The sequence below is a fragment of the Diabrotica virgifera genome, chromosome 8 (genome assembly GCF_917563875.1).
Source record: "Diabrotica virgifera virgifera chromosome 8, PGI_DIABVI_V3a".
In the NCBI taxonomy this organism is placed as follows: Eukaryota; Metazoa; Arthropoda; class Insecta; order Coleoptera; family Chrysomelidae; genus Diabrotica; species Diabrotica virgifera.
In genome coordinates this window covers 186,440,096-186,458,484 of record NC_065450.1, presented here as the reverse complement: position 1 = coordinate 186,458,484, position 18,389 = coordinate 186,440,096, and the positions used below count along the sequence as shown (strand labels likewise).

Genomic DNA, 18,389 nt, shown 5'->3' with positions numbered 1-18,389 from the left:
TGCGCAGTTACCAGTTAGAGATCGTAGACTTCGAACAAGCATGCGTCTGATAGTTGGAAACGGTTGCTGATCGTTCTACGAACAGACCTATTGTTTCGATCGCCAGGTAAAATAAATACATTATTTTAAATGCGAGAATTCACGAATATGAAGAGTACGATACCATGCTCTGGCTAGGATAGCATCCTTTGGTCTCCGTAGAGAGCAAACCCTAACGGTTCAAAAAGCTATCCAAAGGTATTAAGAATATATTAAAGAGAGAAACTACAAATAGATCAATCAAACTAGAACATAAATAGAAAACAAAATAAACATAAACAAAATCCTAGAGCTACAATATTATGTATTAGTTAATACAAGTCTTTTGAATGTCTATGTGCACTATTGTCCATCCAAGTCACTGTCACGCAGATCCTGAATGTGGAGATGTGACAACCTTGGGTCTAAAGGCTACCAAGAAAATGATGCGAAAACTTTCTAAACTTGTTTACACAAAAAGGGCACTACACAATTTTTAATTAATTGCTCTTATACAAAGCACAGGGAGATTAAATCTTTGACAGATTGGAGAGCAGGTGAACTCTTTGACGGATTTTTTGAGAGCTGCTGCTAACGTAGATGTTACTTCGACCTCGTCTTAATTTTCTCTTATCTGTAGGCGGGTGCCAGGTGTTTGGAAGTCTTTTTTGAAAAAACATAAGTATGTATTTTATGCACCGTTGTCATGTACATAAACTTATGTGCATAGAAATCGGCCCACTTAAAAATTTGGTCATTTTTGATGTCTCGTATTTCCTAAACCTGTTGGCCGATTTAAGTGATTTTTTTAATATGTTATAGCCTGATTCTTTAACAATATCGCTGTACTAATATTGTTGCTAAACAGATAAATTTTTATTGTATACCGGGTGTACGAATCAATCTGTGTTTTTTTCTCAAAGCTCGCATCACCCTGTGGAATATTCTAGCATTTATAAAATACTGAAATTAAAACCCAAGTACAGCTTCAGGTTTTCTTAATATTATGTTTTTGATTCATTCATATTATGTTTTTTGATTCATTAAAAAGTTAGGTACTTTAACAACTAGACATGTTCTTTATCAATACACGGTTTTTCTAAATAAGTGCGACAAACTTTAAGGGGTAATTCTGCACGAAAAAATAATGACAGTTTGCTTTATAAACGTATGTTTGCAATACTGTTTCGTTTCCGAGATACGGGATGTTGAATTTTTCCTTACAAACTGACGATTTATTGACTGCTCTTAAACCAGTTGAGATATGCAAATGAAATTTGATAGGTTTGAAGAGATAGTTATTGCCAATTTTTTGACATAAAATTAAGAATTTTATATTCACCATTAGCGTGCATACGGGTAATATGATCGGTGATATTACCCGTATGCACGGTAATGGTGAATATTAAATTCTTAATTTTATGTCAAAAAATGTGCAATAACTACGTCTTAAAACCCACCAAATTTCATTTGCATATCTCAACCGGTTTTATAACAATAAATAAATCGTCAGTTTGTAAGAAAAAATTCAACATCCCGTATCTCGGAAACAAAACATTTGCAAACATACGTTTATGAAGCAAACTGTATCTAATTATTTTTTCATGCAAAATTACCCCTTAAAGTTTGTCGCACTTATTTAGAAACACCGTGTATTGATGAAGAACATGTCTAGTTGTTAAAGTACCTAACTTTTTGATTATCCAACATAAACGAATGAATCAAAAAACAGAATATTAAGAAAACCTGAAGCTGTAGTTGGGTTTTAATTTCAGTATTTTGACAAACTTTGAGAAAAAAACACAGTTTGATTCGTACACCCGGTATACAATAAAAATGTATTTCACAGGGTGATGCAAACTTTGAGAAAAAAACACAGTTTGATTCGTACACCCGGTATACAATAAAAATGTATGAAAAGTTTAGCAACAATATTATTACAGCGATATTGTTAAACAATCAGGCTATAACATATTAAAAAAAATCACTTAAATCGGCCAACAGGTTTAAGAAATACGAGACATCAAAAAATTTTAAGTGGGCCGATTTCTATGCACGTAAGTTTATTTATGCGTTTCGTCACGTTAGCAAGTTTTGTCAAACGTGGAGTTAAATATTTATTACTAAATTAAAAATATTTTTAAATATTTTTTTAAATTTCATAGTTTTAGTTTTATATGTTGAATGATTTTTTCGAACAGTGCATAGAGTATGACTGACCCGTTTGCGCACTAATTTGTAGTTTCCGCTATTTGATCGCAAGTGTATGGGTCCTATTATTTCATTATACTATTATACCATATCCTAGTCCCATGTCCATGAGTTTGCCTTGAAAGATCGTAAACTTCTTTCTATGCCCGTACACTTCAATGGTAAGAAGACTGATATTGGTACATTAATATTTTATTTTTCTTGGTTTAGGAAAGATTATTATGATAGTACAACATACGGATATCATTAAAACCGGCTATAATACTTATAGACAAGGCAAAAACGGCGGGTTCTTTGGAGAAAATATTCCCATGAGATTTTTATGACATTCGTGAGACATTCCAGAATAAGATTCAAGAAGTCGCCCACGCAAAAAGTGGTCCAAATTTTTTTTAACATTTTTTTTAATCAAATTTTAAAAAATCAATATTTTTGGCCGAAATCAACATTTTTTTTTAGGTTTTTTGGACCATTCTGGATAAAAAAGGTCTCTTATAATTTTTCTCTAAAGTTAACCGTTTTCGAGGTAAAAGCATTTTAAAATTGAAAAAAACGAAAAATGGCGATTTTCAAGGCTTAATAACTCGGTTAAAAGTGATTACTATGAAAGTCAGAAAATAACTAAATCAAAGTTTAAAGCCCCCCCCCCCCTACAAGATCCTGAAGAAATTTTTGTCATTATTTGATTACTAAGGTGTTATTTTTAAGTAAAAATAATGAGCGACATGCACGTATTAGGCGGCCGTCCATGATGAGTGCGAAAGAGATGCCGTTCAGGCAGTCCAATGGCGCATCTCACTCGCACTCACATTTACAGCCGCGTCAATACGATCTTACCACTCATTATTAATAATTAAAAATAACAGCTTAGTAATAAATTAATGACACAAATTTCTTCAGAATCATGAGGGGGGGGCTTTAAATTTGATTTAGTCATTTTCTGACTTTCATAATAATCATTTTTAACCGAGTTATTAAGTCTTAAAATGGCCATTTTCGCGTTTTTAAAATTTTAAATTGCTTATAACTCAAACACGATCAACTTCAGAGAAAAATTATAAGAGACCTTTTCTGTCCGGAATGGTCCGAAAAATCTAAAAAAAAATTCTCCGGGCCGAAAATATTGATTTTTGCAATTTGATTAAAAAAAATTGGACCACTTTTCGCGTGGGCGACTTATTGAACCTTATTCTGGGGTGTCTCACGAATGTGATTATGCAAAAAAATCTCTTGGGAATATTTTTTCCAACGAACCTGCCGTTTTCACCTTGTCTATTAATTAAAAAACCTTGAACACGATCATGGCGATTGTGAGATAAAATATAAATTTTTGTTCAAGATGTGGAATTTCTTTTCGGTAATGTCACCTTAACTTAACTGTCTACATTTTAAACCAGTGTGTGTCTTTCCCAATAAAACGAAACTAATCTCTCCGCATATAGGATACTCAAAGCATTAGAAAACAAGACAAATATGGAAGATGACAGGGTGTCCCACTTAGAGCAGCAACTGACACAGGCCAAATTAATAGCAGAGGAAGCTGACAAAAAATACGAAGAGGTATATTCATTACCCCAGAGCTTATTAACGTTTTCGATAACGGACAGGAGAATATTTTTAATGATTAATGAAACGTATGTCGGTAAAATTAATCGATGTAAGATAAAACTAATCATTTCATGTATTTATATCTTTTGTGGTAAAATCGTAATGCAAGTATAGTAAATCTTCCACAATTTTATAGAAAGTATAATTTTGCTCTGAGAGTCTTGTTATACATTCTTGAAAATGACTTATTTACTGCTCGTTCATTTCCATGCACCCCTTTATTATCTTTTGTCAGGTTGTTGAGGAGATATTTGCAGTTCCTCACCAGTTTTGATTTGGTGAGTGGGTTTCTTACTGATAGAATAGCCAAGTAGCTATCTGTATAAATGTAGTCCGTTCTTCAACGGTAAAATATTGCAAAACCTCTAAATTTTAAAGAACCGCTTGGATTGACATGAAATTTGGCATACACATAGCTAACAAGTCAAAGAAAAAAAGTGATATTGTGCCGATACGTGCTTTTGCCCCGGGGGTGCTTTTCACCCCCTCTTGGGGGTGAAAAAGTATTCGTCCAAAGTAGGTCCGGAAATTGATAAACTGACCTTTTGTTCTATAGAGTTTTTTCACTAAATCAATACTTTTTGAGTTATTTGCCAGTGAATATGTTCATTTTTTCAACAAAATAACCACACTTTTAGACGGTTTTTTGCAAATAACTCAAATAGTACGTATTTTGTCGAAAAGACATTCGTAGCAAAAATATAGCCTGTAAAAAATTTAAAAAATGGTGTATATATCAAGTTTCTATACCTAGTAGAAGCAGAGTTATAGCTAATTAAAAATAGATTCATATTCGTCAAATTTCAAATGGAATACTTTAACGTGAAATAATCAAAAATGAAGCACATTTCGGGGAAAACTCATTACAATTTACTTAAAGTGTTTAAAAAAAGCTTCATTTTTGTTTTATAAAAAAAATTTCTAGCATCAAAAGTAAACAAGTTACGCTCAAAATAAAGTTAGTACTTACCTTTTTTTTTTGGAAAAAAAAAATCGGGAAAATCACCCCCTAATTAGTATCTCAAATGAACTTAATCGTTACGACTTCACAAGTTTCTTGACCCGTGTATGTATTGTTTATATGATCGGTAAGTTTCATCGGTCCAAAGTCCTTATTTTTGAAAGGGCTGTAGTTAAAAGGGGTTGAACGAGAATTTTTGTCTAACAGAAAAACAAAAAAATACATGATTTTCAGCAAAGCAATGCTGACTTTTTTGTTTTTCGAGATTTTTGGTATCTGTAACAATTTTTAAGTTATTTTCAAAATTAAAATTTTTAAAAATTTTACCTAAAAACCAAATTTTTTCCAAAATAAGCACTTTGAATCGATGAAACTTACAGATCATATAAACACAACATAAGTAAAATAATTTGTGGAGCGGTAACGATTAATTTCATTTAAGTTGCTAATTAGGGGGTAGTCTTCCCGATTTTTTTTTTGCCAAAACAAAAGCGACCAACTTTATTTTGAGCGTAACTTGCTTAAATTTAATGCTAGAAACTTTTTATAAAAACAGAAATAAAGCTTTTTTTAAACACTTTAAAAAGTTATAATGGGTTTTCCCCAAAAAGTGCTTAATTTTTTGGATATTTCACTTCGAAGTATTCAATTTGAAATTTGGTGAATATGAAACTATTTTTCATTGGCTATAACTCTGATTTTACGAGGTTTAGAGACCTAACGCGTACACCATTTTTTTTACTTTTTTACAGGCTATATTTTTGCTAAGAACGTTTTTTTCGACAAAATACTTACTTTTTGAGTTATTTGCGAAAAACCGTCTAAAAATGTAGTTATTTTGTTGAAAAATGAACATATTCACTCGCAAATAACTCGAAAAGTGTTGACTTGGCGAAAAAGCTCTATAGAACAAAAGTTACTTAAAATTAGTCAGTTTATCCATTTCCGGACTTATTTTACACTTATATTTTTTCACCCCCAAGAGGGGGTGAAAGTCACCCCCAGGGCCAAAGCACACATCGGCACAATATCACTTTTTTTCTTTGACATGTAAGCTATGCCTATGCCAAATTTCATGTCAATCCAAGCGGTTCTTTAAAATTTAGAGCAAAAACCGTGAAAGAATGGACTTATGTTAATATCTTTGCTTTTGAGTCTCCATTCATGACTTCTTCAGTGCAGACCACAAAAGCAAAACACTTTAGCCTGGAACAAAGTTGTATATTGACCTAGGCTGTAAGATTTATTATAATGACATGTCTACCCAAATACTCCTGATCCAGTACCATGGCAGTTTTAGATGCATCAGTGAAATATAATTGGGACGTTTTGTTTTATAGATGGTATAATCTTTTAGCGAAGATTAGTTGTGATGCCATGATACCTGAGTTCATCATAAAGATGGATTCCTCAAGTACAGTCGTTCCAGTAGTATTTTGTGGCGTTTCGATACATAATTCAGCCTCCAAGTATTGTTCGCTTCAATTATCAGGATGGTTATAAAGGCTACCGCCGGAATATATAATTCCAGCGGAGGGAGACCTGTGATAGTCTTTAAGATGCCGTTCCTGTACTATTCAAAGCTCCTATTATATTTAGAAGCGCTTCTCTTTGTAGGGTGGTGAGAGAGGTCACTCTGAAAGTACTGAACCATAAGTAACTGTAGATCATATCACTGATGTGTATAACCAACAGATTATCTTTGGTTTCAACCCCCCAGGTTTTACCTACAACTCGTCTAGTTCCAGAAGAGTCGCTATAGCCCTGTTGGTTAAATTGTTAATGAGTGCTCCAATTGAGTTTGGAACCCTTGACCTCGTTGGTTCTTTCTACATAGTTTCTCCCCAAATAATTTCAGATTGCAGTCGAGTAACCTTTCTCTAATTAGTAAAGGCTACTAACTTGGTTTTGGAAGGGTTCACATGAATGTTCTCTTTCAGATACCTATTCTCTATGTAATGAAGGGCATATCGCATCTGATCCTTAACAGTACTGGGAAATTTTCCCGTAGTCACTATTACAATGTCGTCTGCGAAACCCTGGACTCAGATTCCTTGGCTGATAAGCCCATGAATCAGGTCATAAACGACTATGTATATTCCATAATGTCTGTGACAATATTTGAGGGCATCATTTCGTTGCCCTCAGGTTTATGGCACTTTTATACCTAGAAGCCACCCTACTGAAGCATTATATCTTGTTGCTGCCTTCTATTGTCTTCTATCTTTTTTTAGTTCTCTTGTTCTAAGAAATTTTTTTTTTTTAGTTAATTTTCTATTGTTTTCTTTTCCACATGTTTGTCGGTCATCCTTTTATTCTTTTTCCTAAATGCATCTGATAGAAAACTCTGGTTGTCATTAAATTGTTATAGCTTTTCTTAATATATGCCCAATTCATCGCATTTTTTGTTTCCTAATTGAGGCCCATAGGACACAAAGGGTGTAAGTGACAATTTTAAGGAAATTGAGTTACATATAAAAATGGAGTCCCAAACACATAGAAAACATGGTGGCTTCAAACTTTCTACCTAAACTAACAATAACATGATCAAAAATGACATGTCGTTGAAAACATGCTAACTCGTATGTACCTAGATTTTTAAATTTGTCTAGAAATAAAGTTTTCTCTAAACTTGGCGCTTACACTAGGGTGGTGCGAAAAAAGTCAAGTTGATTATTCCGTGTCGCTATAGTGCGGAAAAGTTGCGATTGGTAATTACAAGAAATACAAAAAAACATTAATTCAAATCGGACTCGGACTTTATCTTCCGATCCCGCAACGGACCTAAAGATTATGAAAAAAATGAAATGTTACCTTTTTTTCAAAAATTTTTATTTATTCTCCATGTACGTTTTATTTATCGCTATAGTAAAATTTATATACAGTTTGCATGGTAAAGTGATAAAAAATAGTTTTACGCATTTAACGAATATCTTCCGATCCCGCAAGGTCAATCAAAATCTATAAAATTTTGAAGTTTTTGATGATTTTGATAAATTAAAAAGCTTTTAGTTATCTCATTTTTCTGTTACATTGTAAAGCTCTTCGTTTGTTTAGATATTGTGTGACAATATTAAAACAAACCAGAACTCAAAACGAGGGGGTGGTTGCACTTCTAGCTCCACACGCACCCTTTTCTCCAACCAACCAATGAGTGTGTGTTTTTACATTATTTACATATGTACATTTCTTTTTCATCTGTTTTTGTCCAGCTCTTGCCAACTTTGTATTGTGATTTGGTTGTAAAATCTGGCAGCATGGACCTTGATTCAAGTGTTGCCCTGATGAATCCATCCCTTTATTGAGGCCCACATGCCATTATACATTAGACGATGCTTCCATGACCAACTTTACGCACCGCTCGACAGCTTGCGTGTGGCACGGATAGTTTTTTACATTCCTGCCTGGCGTGTAGCCTGATGTAATGCAGGAACTTATATCTTCATTTGAAACTCTTCGAAGAACTGATGGAGAAGTTAGTTTTGTAACATTCTAGTCTATTATTTCAGTGTAGTCCTGTACTTGAAAACTTAAAGTAGGAGGGATGAAATTTCTAATACTTTTGCCCTTGGCTTTAGTCTGTCCGGCTTTTAACATTCTCCTTAGTCCTAGATCTCTAATGTGTTTCCTTTCTCCCTACTACTTGAAATTTTGAAGCATAGGACTAAACTAAAATAATAGACTGGAACGTTACAAAACTATCTTCTCCACCACTTCCTCGAAGAGTTTCAAATAAGGATATAACTTCTTGCATTACATCGGGCGACATGACAGACTGGAATGTACAAAACTATCCCTGCCACACTCAAGCTGACAAGCGATGTCTAAAGTTGGTCCCGGAAACATCGTCTAATGCTAATTATGTGGGCCCCAATCGAGAGATGGATTCATCAGGACAACACTTAAATCAAGGTCCATGCTGCTAGATTTTATCAAGAAATCACAATACAAAGTTGGTGTTTAAGAGCTGGACACAAACAGATGAAAAAGAAATGTACATATGTATGTAAATAATGTAAAAAACACACACTCATTGGTTGGTTGGAGACAAGGGTGCATGTGGAGCTAGAAGTGCAACCACCCCCTCGTTTTGAGTTCTGGGTTGTTTAAATATTGTCATACAATATCTTAACAAGCGAAGATCTTCACAATGTAACAGAAAAATGAGATAACTAAATGTTTTTTAATTTATCAAAATCATCAAAAATTTCAAATTTTTATAGATTTTGATTGATTTTGTGGGATCGGAAGATATTCGTTAAATGCGTAAAACTATTTTTTTTTATTACTCAACCATGCAAACTGTAAATAAATTTTACTATAGCAATAAATAAAACTTACACCAAGGATAAATAAATTTTTTTGAAAAAAAGGTAAAATTTAATTTTTTTCATAATATTTAGGTCCGTTGCGGGATCGGAAGATAAAGTCCGATTTGAATATATAATTTTTGTTTTTCTTGTAATTACCAATCGCAACTTTTCCGCACTATACCGACACGGAATTATCAACTTGACTTTTTTTGCACCACCCTAACTTACACCCCTTGTGTCCTAGGGGCCTCAATTATGATTTCTGATTTCTTCATCAGCATTCATCTTCATCCTTCTTCATTTCTGAATATTCTAGCGAAAACATTTCGACGGTTGAAAGGTAAAAGGTTGTAACCCACAAATAAATTTTGTTTTAGGAAGTAGACAAAAAGTTTCATTAAAGTATTTTTATGAGAAATTAACCTAATATTTTTTTCATTAATTTGTAGATCAATAATTGATCTATAAATTAATCAAAAAAATTATTAAAATAGAACGTTTTTCTACTTTTTGGAAAAAGTTGATTTGTTGGTTACAAACCTTTTACCTTCCAACCGTCGATTTGTTGTTAAACATTTGTAACCTAAGAAACATTTTCTTGTGTTATCTCTATGTAGTAAAGTTGATTCTAAAGTCTGTGATTTCATGTTGGTTGTACTATTGCCTTTATATTGTTCCTGTTAACCCGTTTTTCACTCTTATGTATTTAATACGGTGTTTAATGATGACGTTGCTCTTAAAGGTTACCTTCTAGGTCGTAAAGAAACTGTTGAACTTTATTACTTTTAGAGCAAAACACTTCTACTATAAATTAAAAAAAAATAAACTTTGTGTAATATGAAATAAAGCCACTCCCACTTTTTAAAAATATCTCTTGCCGTTGTCGAAATGTATGCAAAAAGGTTTAAATATTTGCGAGTACTTGATCAATCACTCATTACATCAATTTGGTGATGTCACCTCGTTTTATTTAAACAAGGTTTTACAACGTTGTCGAATTTCCAGCTTCTGATGTATCTTTATGGCTAATTTCTTAATTTATTGAAATATTTCTAACAATTTGTGAATGAAATTTATGTAAAGTGTGGAATAATTAAGAAGTATTAGTCATGTTTGTTCGGAAGGTTAACATTTTATAAAATCGGTTCAATAAAACAATACTGTCAACTATTAAAAAATTGAATGAAATATTTAAAGTAATAATAATTCAGAATTTTTTTTGTTCTAAATGATTTTATGGGCAATTTATGCATATATTCTTATGTCCTGCAATATCTACATTTTTCACTCTTCTTTTAGTTGCTAGAAAAAGAAGATCGGTAATGGATCTTCTTTCAGTGATTCGGTGATTTCTTGAATGCGTTTCTTCTCTCCGAACGAATAATTTCCTTGATTAATGATTCTTTGTATTCTGATGTGTATCATATCTTTCTGGTATTTTTTCTTTGCAAAAAGTGTCTACTCTCTGTTTGTTTTTAGTTTCCTTTGTTCTTCCATTAAGTGTTTTCCAGGGTGGCGTTTTTACCATTTATTTGCTCTGACTGTTGCGGTAATTTTTCATTTTCACGATTCATTTAAAAGCTCTTCCAAAAAAACTGTCTTCGCACAATAAAATCAAGATTTTAGTTTTTTATATGATATTTTTATTCAATCTTAGGTTTAAACATCTGAACACTCATACTGTTGTGACGTTCAGAGCTCTCTAATCTATAAACTGACCCTACCGGTTATAATGCTCATGCTCTTAAGTAAAATTGATAGTGACATTATCCTCCCATATTCTTTTATCCTATTAAGATAATATATGAAGACTGCAATAGGGTTGTTTCAGCCAAGTCATGTTTGATCCCTTATAAATGTCAAATTTTCTTGATTTATTGAAGGCCTTACATTCCTGAGGGTATTTTTGGTATACATTCTGTATAGAAAGTATATAAGAAGTCAAGTAAAGAAATACACTTCTTCAAGAAATAAACGCACTACCACCTTAAAAATGGGTAATTATTGATGTCTCGAATTTCCTAAACCTATTGTCCGATTTAAGTGATTTTTTAATATCCACAAGGAAAAAGTTATCCTGTAGTTGGCTGTATACCATATAATACAAAAAACGAATAAAATCCTTTATAAAAGGTATATATTTAAAAATCCCTAAAAAGGGCTACATCACAGAACTAGTTTTCGATTGGTCATCCAATCGAAAACTAGTTCTGTGATGTAGCACTTTTCAGGGATTTTTAAATATATTATAATACCTTTTTTTTAATATGTTATATGTAGACTTATTCTTTATCCAATATTGCTTTAATAATATTGTTGCTAGACATGTAAATTGTCTTTGTATACCGTGTGTACCAACTACCAATCAAACTGTATTTTTTTTTCTCAAAGTTCGCATCACACTGTGTAATATTCTAGCATCTATACAACTATAAAATAATGAAATTGAAACCCAACTATAGCCCCATGTTCGCTTAATATTCTGTTTTTTAACTCATTCGCTTATGTTGGATAATAAAAAAGTTAGGTACTTTAACAACTACCCAAGTTTTTCATCAATACAAGGTGTTTTTAAATAAGTATGGAAAACTTTAAGGGGTTCATTTTTCTTATAAACTGACGATTTATTTATTGCTCTAAAACCGGTTGAGGTATGCAAATGAAATTTGGTGGGGTTTAAGAGGTAGTTAATGCGCATTTTTTGACATACAATTAATAATTTTATATTCGCCATTGGCGCGCATACCAATAGAGAATATTAAATCCTTAATTTTATGTCAAAAATGCGACATAAGTACCTCTTAAAATCTACCAAATTTCATTTGCACATCTCAACTGGTTTTAGAGCAATAAATAAAATCGTCAGTTTATAAGAAAAATTTCAACACCCCCTATCTCGGAAACGAAATATTTGCGGACATACGTTTATGAACCAAACTGTCATCATTTTTTCATGCAGAATTACCCCTTAAAGTTTTCCATACTTAATTAAAAACAACCTGTATTGATGAAAAACATGGCTAGTTGTTAAAGTATCTAACTTTTTTATTATCCAACATAAGCGAATGAATTAAAAAACAGAATACTCAGAAAATATGGGGCTATAGTTGGGTTTTAATTTCAGTATTTTATAAATGCTAGAATATTCCACAGTGTGATGCGAACTTTGAGAAAAAACACAGTTTTATTGGTAGTTGGTACACCCGGTATACAAGGACAATTTACCTATCTAGCAACAATATACAACAGCGATAAGAATAAGGCTATAACATATTAAAAAAATCACTTAAATCGGACAACAGGTTTAGGAAATTCGAGCCATCAAAAATGACCCATTTTTAAGGTGGTGGTGCGTTAATTTCTTGGAGATGTGTATATGTGTAATATTGAAAGTGGAAAGAGTTGGTATGAAAAAGTAACATTTTTGTATTCTCACGTTTTTCAACGACAAACTATCTTTTTTCGTTCATTCTAGTTGTTTAACTATTTCTATTGTGACTTGGTCACACGAGATTGATGATATTTTGCATATTTGTATCTTCACATTCTCTGAACTGTTGAATAAATTAGTACCGTTGCATTTTCCTGTCGAACCTTTTTGAAAAAAAAAACGGTTACATTTTGTCTTTGCCGAGATTATTGCAAGCTTTTGATACAATTGTAGTAAATTAATCAATACTTAATTTAGACAAGGCGAAAACGGCGGGTTCGTTGGGAAAAATATTCCCATGAGATTTTTTTGCATAATTACATTCGTGAGACATCCCAGAATAAGGTTCAAGAAGTCGCCCACGTGAAAAATGGGCCAAATTTTTTTTAACAATTTTTTTTTTAATCAAATTGCAAAAATCAAAATTTTTGGCACGGACAATTTTTTTGTAGATTTTTTGGACCGTTCTGGATAAAAAAGGTCTCTAAAAAATTGTTCTCTAAAGTTAATCGTTTTCGAGTTATAAGCAATTTATAATTGAAAAAAAGATTTTCAATGCTTAATAACTCGGTTAAAAGTTATTATTATGAAAGTCAGAAAGTGACTAAATCAAAGTTTAATGCCCCCCCCCCTACAACATCATGAAGAAATTTTTGTCATTATTTTATTACTAAGCTGTTATTTTTAAGTAATAATATTGAGCGCCATGCACGTGGTTGCCGCCCGTAAATGCTGAGTGCGAGAGAGATGCCACTCCGGCAGTCCAATTGTGCATCTTACTTGCACTCACATTTACGGCCGCCTACCACGTACATGGTGCTCATTATTATTACTTAAAAATAACAGCTTAGTCATAAAATAATGACAAAATTTTTTTCAGGATCTTGTAGGGGGGCATTAAACTTTGATTTAGTCACTTTCTGACTTTTAAAATAATAACTTTTAACCGAGTTATTAAGCCTTGAAAATCGCCATTTTTCGTTTTTTCAATTTTAAATTGCTTATAACTCGAAAACGATCAACTTTAGAGAAAAATTATGAGACCTTTTTTATCCAGATTGGCCCAAAAAACCTACAAAAAATTGTCCGGGCTAAAAATATTGATTTTTGAAAATTGTTTTAAAAACATGTTTAAAAAAATTTGGACCGCTTTTCACGTGGGCGACTTCTTTAACCTTATTCTGGAATGTCTCACGAATGTAATTATGCAAAAAAATCTCATGGGAATATTTTTCCAAACGAACCCGCCGTTTTCGACTTGTCTAATTATAAACATGCAATTTTGATTACCACAACTAAATTTGAGAAATAATACGTTCGTCGACCTTCCTTATTAATATCATTGCAAAAGTGCATATTATGTTTACATACATATGCAAATATGTTAATAAATTCACGTTTTTCGTCACTATACTAGAGAATCAGTTTTTTTTTGTATCGTGACTCATATTAACACTTTCGTAGAAGCTCATGGATTCGTACAACGTTGTAACCAGTAATTACGAACATTCCGATACGTTGAACTTTATCTTTATTATTTTAGTATACGTATGAGAATATTTCCTTCCATATAGCATTTAGCAGGTCCGGGAGTTCCAGCATCCAGAATATCTTAATTTTTTCTAATGCTTTTGAATCCAGGTGTTACTTACGTGCAGTAGTAGTGTATAAAAAAAGATGAAAATGTTTTATAATTCGGTACTTACAAAAGAACCTGTCGGTTTTACCTTGGGCCGATTCGTACTTGTCTTTTCCAAATTTGGGAATATTGAACAATCATCGGCAGATGGTGTAATAAGTTGCTGGTTCATAAACAACGTATAGATACTGATCGATACGATACGACTTGTGAGGCTTATCGAATATTAATGGTCTTATTATAAAGTAATTTCACGTAACAGTTTCTCTTCTGATTTATTTTACATCTGTGATTAAAAGAAGACGAGTTGGCTTTAATAAAGACAATATGGTTGTACAGTACCGCTTATTGATATTTTCATCTTTTTTTGGTTTTCGTATGAACTTGTTTGGTAATAAATTGCTAGAAATTCAATACTTAAAAATGTGTTCCAAGTACTACACTTAACGAAAACAAGTTGAGGTATATTTAACGATAAGTTTTATAGAAGCTGGGTTATGTCCTTCCATTAATTTGGTTTTTCCTTTATTTTGTATTTTCAGTATTTATATCAGTATTTTCTACAAATTCTACATCAGCTTATATTAAGTCCTTTGATTATTTCCTAGAAAATAAAGCATGACGATCAAGCCCCTGTCTCCTCATGTCGTGTTTATTATTCTTTATTCCATAATTTATCTTGATAATGGTATATGAAGATGAGTCCGTAATAATAAGCAATCTATAATCCTCACCGTTATCCTGGAATCTAATCATTCACTTAAAAAAAGACAAAACTTGCGTGAAGTAGGTCTAATCCGAATAAATGTAGTTGCCGTCTAAGTCTGCAATGACCAGTGAGCACGTCCACTAATAGGTAACAACGTCCACGATGTAGCAGGATCGAGACTCTTGGAAAAGCCCGTTAAGTAGCCCCAGAGTCTCACTAATGTTGCCATTAACGTTAGAGGCGACCAGGAGTCTCTTTGATAGAAGCTTCCTTGGACTACCCTCGCTCGAGTCCGTGATGCAAAGTGGATAAGCCTTGTCTAGCATCCAGACCAGAGTGTCCTGACATGCAGATTGGCATGTTGTAGTCCAAAACTTGCGAGACAACCGAGTTGAGAGCCCACTTTGTTTGCTTCCAGGGCCCTTGTATTAACTATATAGTGATGTTTCGCGAAAGAATGCCCTATTCACCAACACTAGAGCACAAACTAAGTTTCTGAAAGATCATAAGAGAGTCATAGATACGATCGCACCATAAGGATCTGGGGAGCCCCCTAGTCCACAAAATTCAACCATCTGATTTTACTGGCGGGATGGGTTTAGTTATCCGTTCTTCCCCTCAATATTTGTTGTTTACGATCCGTGGAATACCGCATTTGTCGGTAAGTACCCTTTCAGACCAAGACACTGGTGTCAGACACCTATGTCCGCCACCGGTGTTCAATTGCAGCAAAGCCTGATCCACTAAAATCAGAAACTCAAAAGTGGCTCGACTGTAGTCGTTCATTTAAAACAATGCTTTGCTGCACGTTGGCGGACACCGGTGTCAGACACCAGTGTCTTAGTCTGAAAGGGTACTAAATCAACACGGATTAAAGGAAAGTCGGAAGCTGATGCACAGCAGGTACTTACCCTTCCGACGCGGCTAGGGGCTGGTACGATATGTCGTGGTAATTTTATTATGGAGTGGTCTAAGGAAGTTGTGTTGGAATTTTTATCATTGTATGAATTAATAAACTTAAAAATTTTTACCGCCCATACTGGTGGCATACAACAGACTAAACTGAACTGAAGCCTCGATATTTTTATATACCTTTACGGTCTTGGAAAATGATGAAGCTCATTAATAATTAGCCAGGTATTTAGTTTGTACATAGTATATATATTACCAAACAAGTTTTCTGTATTTGATTTCTTTTAGTTCTTTATATTATTTATGTTAAAATACAAATTAAATTTAGGCAGCGCAAAGTACTCGAGAATCGTTCCCTGGCCGATGAGGAACGTATGGACGCCCTCGAGAACCAACTTAAAGAGGCCCGTTTCCTAGCTGAAGAAGCCGACAAAAAATACGATGAGGTTCTTAAAATTCTAGCAGTGTGACACCTACTAATCTCTTTTGCGCTGAAACATGTTCCACTAATATAAAAAAAATAATACGAGTGCCTCGCCGATTTATCAGTGGTTTTTTTTGTTGTTGATTTTGTTTGCAAAAGGTGTCGTGGAACGTACCATCATTATGGGGATAAATAAATGGTTGGGGGGGGGGGGGGGAAGTGTAGTGTAAAGTGGGGTGGGAAGTTTTTTGGTGATGTTAACGGTGCAGCTAAAGTGTTTCTCGAATATCCGTCCCGAAAATAGAAGCTATAAAATTCCAAACTATCCAATCAGCGTTTACCAAAGTGCTTGATTATTTATTTTGGTTTAATTTCGCCGCTATTTATTAACATTTAAGTTACAAACTTTCTGGAACAATTTCAAAATTCGGAGTAAAACTGTTTCTGATTAATTTAGCCAACGATAAAAATCGACGAATATCTCAAAATGTGATACGAACAATAATTTTATTATTATGTTATGTTTTATCGAAACGCAAGGTTACTTTACAAATACCAAGACGTAAACGTCTTAAAGTCAAAGAACAATTTAATTAAAAATGTTAAAAATTCATAGCTTTACAAATTATTGTAAAGTATAAGTATGACTGTTATGTGCATTTTTTCGTAGTGTATGATATACTATTACGAATGCAAGTTTTTAGTTGTAACAGACCTATTATATAATTTCATTGACGACTTTCGACCAAATTGTGGCATACCTTTTGTGCGTCAACTGTCCCTCAGTTATCTAAACTATTTTACTTGGTATGTGTATTACTAATAATGACGTGACCTCATCTTTGTGTTTTCTAAAGGAACAACTTTATAAGTCCAGTAAATTGAATTCATATTCTTATTTAACACGTTTTTCTATAAAGTGTTTGATATGGTTCGAACTAAGCTATTTTCTTGTGACATTAGATTATTTACTGTTTTTAATGCGAATTATCCACAATTTCAATGGAAAATATATTTATTTTGGAAATAATTTCCGAAGTCAATGGAAACGTCAAAATAAACTCAATTTATGCTTAATTCCCATTAGATATAGTAATTAATATAGATTATTGATCATCTTGTCTTATTTTTTTATTTGTGTTCAAATAATATACAGGGTGGGCCAAAGAAAACAGTCCATCTCGATTTGGCAGTAGTTGATAGATTTTTAGGAAATGCCGAAGCAGGCCGATTTTTATTTTTATATCAATTTTTAGACATGTATTTCATCCTAGTGATGTCATCCATCTGAGTGTGATGTCGTAATCGATATTCTTCTAAATGGGAATAGGGGTCGTGTGGTAGCTCATTTGAAAGGGTGTTCAATTCTCTATTCAGTAATGTAAACATTAATAATATCATTATTGATATGGGGTGACCAAAAAAAATATTTTTTGAATTAAATAGAGGCAAAAAGAAGAAGGTATGTAATTTATTTAACTCAAAATACATTGTACTGCTATCAGAAAGTAGAAAAAAATGTTTATTTCACAAATAAACATTTCTTTTCCCTTAAATTAAATCATGAACAGCCTCCCACCTACGTCTTGGCAGTTTGAACATTTAATGTAAGTGAAAAGCAATGTTTATTTGTCAAATAAACATTTTTTTTTCTATTTTCTGACAGCAATAGAATGTATTTTGAGTTAAATAAATTACATACATTCTTTTTGCGTCAATTAATTTAATTCTAAAATTATTTTTTGGCTACCCTGTACAAATAATGATAATAATGTTTATATTACTGAATAGAGAATTGAACACCCTTTCAAATGAGCTATCACACGGACCCTATTCCCCTATATTTAAAAAATCATTGATTACGTCATCACGCCCAGATAGATGACGTCACTAGTATGAAATAAATGCCAAAAAATTGCAGTATAAAAATAAAAATGGACCTATTTCGGCATTTCCTTAAAATCTAATAACTACTGCCAAATATCGAGGCGAACTGTTCTCTTTGGCTCACCCTGTATGTGTGAAGTAATAGAAGTGGATTTTTCAGAATTCAATTCGAAGACATTTTTACATAAGATTCCGATTTTTACATGGATTTTTCCTAAGCTTGGCTATGCTTTCATGAGTTCGTTCTACTGTCAGTTGGTAATAACAAAATTCTTGG

General features: G+C 32.9%; 1 protein-coding gene across 26 annotated transcripts in view; it reads left to right on the top strand.

Moving 5' to 3' along the window:
• Positions 1-18,389, top strand: part of LOC126889414 (tropomyosin-2) — a 174,604-nt gene that overhangs the window by 101,422 nt on the left and 54,793 nt on the right. For 14 of the 26 annotated variants that reach the window (XM_050657696.1, XM_050657686.1, XM_050657685.1 and 11 more), the window contains one exon: positions 16,130-16,247. In XM_050657696.1, coding sequence (XP_050513653.1) covers positions 16,130-16,247 — 118 coding nt within the window. Of the gene's footprint in view, positions 1-3,671; positions 3,790-16,129; positions 16,248-18,389 lie in introns of all 26 variants that reach the window. The other 12 variants (XM_050657698.1, XM_050657687.1, XM_050657684.1 and 9 more) reach the window with 1 other exon arrangement.